At 36.0% G+C, this 6,000-nt stretch overlaps 1 protein-coding gene across 1 annotated transcript in view; it reads right to left on the bottom strand.

Moving 5' to 3' along the window:
* Positions 1–1,936: 1,936 nt before the first annotated feature.
* Positions 1,937–6,000, bottom strand: part of LOC575144 (probable cationic amino acid transporter) — a 36,558-nt gene continuing 32,494 nt past the window's right edge. Inside the window, exon 9 of the mRNA XM_775562.5 lies at positions 1,937–5,430. Within this exon, the coding sequence (XP_780655.3) occupies positions 5,320–5,430 (111 nt within the window). The 3' untranslated portion in view covers positions 1,937–5,319. The remainder of the gene's footprint in view (positions 5,431–6,000) is intronic.

Below are 6,000 nucleotides of genomic sequence, written 5' to 3'. Positions count from 1 at the left end.
TAAAAGTGGATGTGTGATAGACATGGTAAAGTTATTTTAGAACGTCCCGGTATACCGTCAGTGGGCTTGTTAATGAGGTTGTCTGTTTGTGTAGAAAAAGCAATCTGTCAGCTATTTTTGTAAAAAGTTTTATTGTAACTTATTATACTCTATTAGAATTGTTATAAGCAGTAGAATCAATTTCGCACGCCTTCGAAACCAACAACTAAGTGTTCATCAGTGGATGTGAAAATTCATTGCTAAATGACTGATATCAAGGAGCATCATTGGTTTGACCTCAGGAAGTCAGTGTTTATGGTTCAAATTTGACTATCTGCAAATACAGTACAAATACATTACAAATGTGTAACGTGTACGTCAATTTGAAATTAACGTTTGCTTATCTTGGGATTCTATACAACTTATACGTACAACTGTAGGCACAAAGAAATTGTACGTTATATTTTCAGATCGGGGTAAAGTCGATTTAATGTGAAATTGTATTCATTAAGTAGAAGTGATAATTATCCGAATTAATATGTGCGTGAAAGAGCAAGATAAAATACTTATTCTTTATCTGAACATTCTTAGTATGAATTTATAACACTGAAGAAATGCGGAAAGGGGACGGGGTCGGTGCTCGAATTATGGGACAGTGAGATGCAAGGGAAAAGGACTCAAAACAGGGGTACAAAATCCTATTTTCAAAACATAAACTACAATCGCATGCTGTATAGGATGCTCGTAATAGCAGCACGAGTAGTTATGAAAATAATTGAACTTTTTGATAAAAAGTAGAGTTATCATGGTTGTATTCGATGTATTTTATGTTGGTTAAGAATAATGTATACTAAATGTGCCGCGTGTCTCCATTTTAATAGCAGACCTAACTAACATTGTTCAATTTATGTATGTATTAATGTATTCAAATTACTGTATTATACCCGACTTATTTCGTCCTGTCGGGGCTTCACGTCTTCGGGTTACACGAACCTTTTGTGAATAATTAATGATTGTGAACATTACTTCTCGGTCAGTTGTCATCAATTATTAATAATTTTCCCGGCATCCAAAATGTACAAAGAGTTGGATGGTTTTAATTCTTTTTCAACCATTTTACATACAATACTAAGTGTTAAAAAACATAACAAACATATACCCAGTAGGAAGAATTGCTATTGAATGCTTGAGCGCCTTTTCATGGTAACTTGGATACAGCCGGGGTAATAATATGATTGCAGGGCCCTCAGGGAGAACAGTATTAATACTGATGAGGCTTCCCTGGATAAACAAGACATTACTATTATTATTATTTATAAGGAACTATATGTAATTAATCTAGTTTGTGACGTGTGATATGTAAAGAGAAAAAATTTATTTATGATTCCCGACATATATTTTGTATTCACACATTCATTTTCTTTATGTTCGGTGCTGACGCAATGCCATAATTTATGTCAGGATTAAATCAGAATTAATTAGTATTTACTTGTTTTAGGAGCTTGAGCTAGTGATTTGTACTTGTGTCTGGTTTACATGAATTGTGAGCTTCCTCTGATTTTATCTCCTTCAGAATTTTTCTTCAGTTTCAGGAATATAGTTTTCTTAATATAGGTACAGTATAACAAATATAGTTCTGTTCATTCTTTATGAAAGTATTTATAAGCAGCCGATAAAATCGTAGAACTCATCCTGCTCATAAAAGTTTGCATAGATTTGGCGACCAGCAAAAGCAAAACTAAGATGACGTTTACCCCATAATGTAATTAAACATTGATCACTTTTTATGTAAGTTGGTATAGCATTGACACCACTGTTAGGGGTCAGCTCTCTGTACTTGGCTACAAAATGATTCTGATCGGACCCAATTTCGAAACTAGGCCACGTTCTACGGATGGTGACGTCAAGGTCAATAATACATTCAATTTATACACGTTATTAAAAACAACAACAATAGAGTTAGTTTTTTTTCCATTTTTATTGCGACAAATAAACATCTTACATTTCAACAATTATCATCTAGACATAAAATAATCTGCTAAACTGTATATCTATCATATATCGTACTCTAACATGTCATATTATTCTATTAATTTTACAATAAACGATATACTCTTTATGATAATCATTCTTTTCTATTTTTACCACAACTGAAACAAGATCAAGATTCGCGAACGGAGTTGAATGGCAGAAATAAAATGGCAGAAGAGGAACTATTTTTTAAATGGCAGAAGAGGGCGCGATGACGAACTGGCATCGCTTATTAATTTAGCTTCGACTTGTGAAAGCAACCTGGCAGAGGAAAATTTAATCAAGTTTTGCATAATTGTATTCCGTGTCGGTTACTGATTGGGATGTATTATTACACTAAATGCCAATGATGCCAATTCGTAATGAATCAATGATAAAAATAAATTGTTAATTGATTTGAATGTTGATGAGAAGTCAAAATTCAATAAAAATCTAGAAATGGAGTGAGTTTCATAATCTTCCTTCTCTATAAAAGAATATTTACAAACCAAAATCGTGAATGGAAAGATAATACAAATATTTGAATCAAAATTAAAATACCATTCTATTTAAAACCGAATTAAACGTTTCGCAGATCAAAATGATAACTTATTCAATTTGTTCATACAAAACCTTATAAAAGTAACCTTTTAGTTTCTTGAAAAACGTTATTTGATGAATTCGTAAGCCACGACGATCTCTTTTAAATGATACAATATTTAGATTTAATTCCTTCCACCGCCATTTAATTTTACCATTCTCGTTACCTTTTCTCCAAACCAAAACTCTTTGACACAATACCATCTCTGTATTTACAAACCACATAAATATATTCAACCATTGCACTTAAAACTTTCACTTTAATAACCGATAAGCAGGACCTCTTTTCTCTTTGAAGATACTCATCATTATATACACATATAAAGATATATCAAATTAAAAATATACTATGACTACCGCAACATGAACTCATATAACATCATCAGAGTCACCGTTCTTCTGCAAAATTGTTTCACCATTTCCTTTTTCGTCTAGTTAACAGTTTCGCTTTATAAAACAGTGTTTGAAACGGTAGTATCAGTTTATTGTAAAGCGCATATCAAACCCTAGTATTAGCAAAGTGGTCAAGTATTATTACGCGTTAACATCATCAGACTCTTTTTATAGAAAGAGTTGCGATTAATTCGAATCTATCGCAACTCCTATCTCTTACAGTAATTACACAGTTGCGATTCGGTTTGAGTTTCGAATGATTTGATTCAATCGCAACTCTTCATAATATAGGGCCCAGGTATTCCCTTGTACTTGGTTGGAGAGTGGCATAATGCCTGATTAGATGCTATCGGTGCCTGGCTGGGATTCGAACCCTCGGCCTCTTGATTTAAAGTTAAGTGAGTGAATATCTATACTACGACACCTCCCCTGTTGGCTGCTAAGGAATCTGGACCACCATTGTATCATCATCAGTCTTTGAATTTACAGTCAAACCTGCTGTAGCGACCACCTGCTACAAAGACCACATTATCGGTTTCCCTTGAAAAGGGTTTCTCATCGAAGCTTGTATTAAAAGAACCCGTACATATAAAGACCACCTGCCTATAAAGACCAATTTTCTTGTCTCCCTTGGATGGTCTTTATAGACAGGTTTCACTGTACCATCTTCTCTGAGCGTACATCGTGGGATTTTAATCGCAATACTAGTAGTCTTGTGTGGAGGTATATATTTTTATTTGAATTTTATTGTAATCGCCTTTTCTTAAAACAACAACACCCTACAATGCGTTTCTTTTATACAGGTATCATCAACATCGAGGGTATAATCCAGATATTTTCATCCTATGTACGTATTTTGTCCACAAAACAAACACGTCATGTCACAATAGCTCAACTTTTTTCCAACTAATTTCAAGGTCTATAAACCACTTAAAGACGACATTCCTTATCAGATTATTTGTGACGTTCTTATCATTCAATAGAGAGAAATGAAACAAAACCTACTACATGTTCATTTTTAAAACTAAATAAATGAAATAACAAATGATTGACGATTAGACACAACGATTGATTTTGTTTCGTTAACATTTTTTTGTCATATGCCTCGGTGTTGAGGAACATGTAATTACTGTTGGAAAGCAATTTCATTACCATAATGTAAACGTGAATCTCTAAATATGGACGGTTATAGTGACAGGCTTCAGCCCATGAAAGAAACTAAGGTCCTACAGACCTCAAAGACCCACGAGACCGCTCTCCCCCCTCATTCCATGGAAATTAAAAGCTTTCTCAGAGACCTTATTAGCGTTATTGACCAGACCGAAACGCAGTTCCAAAAGCGAAGGTCTGCATTCCATGATAATAATGATAATATTCGGTTCTTGTATAGCGCATATTACTATTTGGTCTTGTCAGACTTTTCTCGTTGGCTTCTGGTTTTTTGGACCTGAGGTCAACTAAAATGCCGACATAGTGCTTCGCCCTTGGCATTTTAACCAGAAACAAACACTAGAAAACGGGAATGTATTTGCCTTTGATTAAGATTATGCGCATTTCCACTTGACTAGTTAAAAGAGTTACAAGAACATGATTAAATACAACACCACGTCAAATCTGCTCCTAAATAAATCAATGTTTTCGTCAACGGCACCATTCGCTTCTCTTATACTTTTTTGTATTATCCAGGCCACACCCACCTTACGTTTGGTGTTCACTTTTCACCAACTTCTATATTGTTTTTGCAGTCAAAGTATCCATCATTATGATCATATTCATTCAACGTCTTTAAAACCTTCCATCACTAAACATGTAAATATATATATAAATAGGTTGACAGCGCAAGGTTTAATTTGGCCACATAACCGTTAACACTCAGAGTGTTACACAGACACATAACGCACTCATGGTGCCCGTACAGACGACCAATAAAGCCTCGTTCAGACAAGATACCGTAAACCGCCGCGGCAAAACTTGACGTGTAAATAAATGGAGGGATGCAATATTTAGGTGGGGGGGGGGGGGGTAAAAAGCATCGCTGCATAGCAATACTTATGCATCAGTAGCATTGACACACAGTCACCAAACCAACCAAATTTCGGCAGTTGGGTTAATGCAAGTTTTAGCTCGACTGTAGTCGGTCTGGTGTTGGCCCCGTTGGTGTAAACGGTGTATTGCCGATGTGTATGCTATAAAAGAATCACGAAGCTCACTACGCTTATCTAAGTGAATTTTGCCGCTGCGCTTGTCTTTAAAGCGGTTTACGGATACATTGTGAACGAGGCTTTAGAAATGCATGGATACATCATGGTAGCTAACGGTAGTTATTCAGACATGAGTTTAAGGCGTCTCGAATTCATCGGAAGACGAAGCGGGGGCAGGTATACTGTCCTCGGGCTTGAGGGGCTCTGACGCTGAGTGGGCTGGAATAAGAACGGGAGCCGTGGACATCTGATCAAAAGAGAAAGAGAGAGAATATATATATATATATATATATATTTAATGTATTATCCTGTAACATCGAAGCCGGTAGCTTTTCTTCAGGGGCACGTTCCTATTTCCCCACCATCGAATGGCGAATATGAAAGGGAAACAAAGAAGGTACACTCTTAAAAATACGTGGTCAAAAAATGACCACGTTGTCGTCGTTTTTAAACGGTTTTTAAAGTGTCTTGGTCACAAGACACTCCCCTCCCTTGAATGGCCTTTTCATGTCGCATTCCATTCACCTAGAGTTTATCGACCCCACCCCCTTCTCCCCCTTCTCACTATGATGCCATCGCCCCTCGGTGACTGGGCCCACTCATATCCACCGACTAGAGCAATCAAATTAAGGGGACATATTGGATTGATTGATAGAATTAGAAGTGGTGCTCTCTTATTGTCTATGCAAAGAGATTCGATCATACACGTATGTTTGCTCAAAGACAAGGTACGTCTATTAATATGACAAAAAGTAAACAATAAGCATTAGCAAATTCACTGTGTAGGTGTTATACCGTTATAAAGAAGGTCAACAAA

Source organism: Strongylocentrotus purpuratus, unplaced genomic scaffold (assembly GCF_000002235.5).
Source record: "Strongylocentrotus purpuratus isolate Spur 01 unplaced genomic scaffold, Spur_5.0 spur5_scaffold_16, whole genome shotgun sequence".
Taxonomy (NCBI): Eukaryota; Metazoa; Echinodermata; class Echinoidea; order Camarodonta; family Strongylocentrotidae; genus Strongylocentrotus; species Strongylocentrotus purpuratus.
Note: the sequence above shows the minus strand (reverse complement) of the source record. Positions and strands in the feature narration are given on the sequence as shown.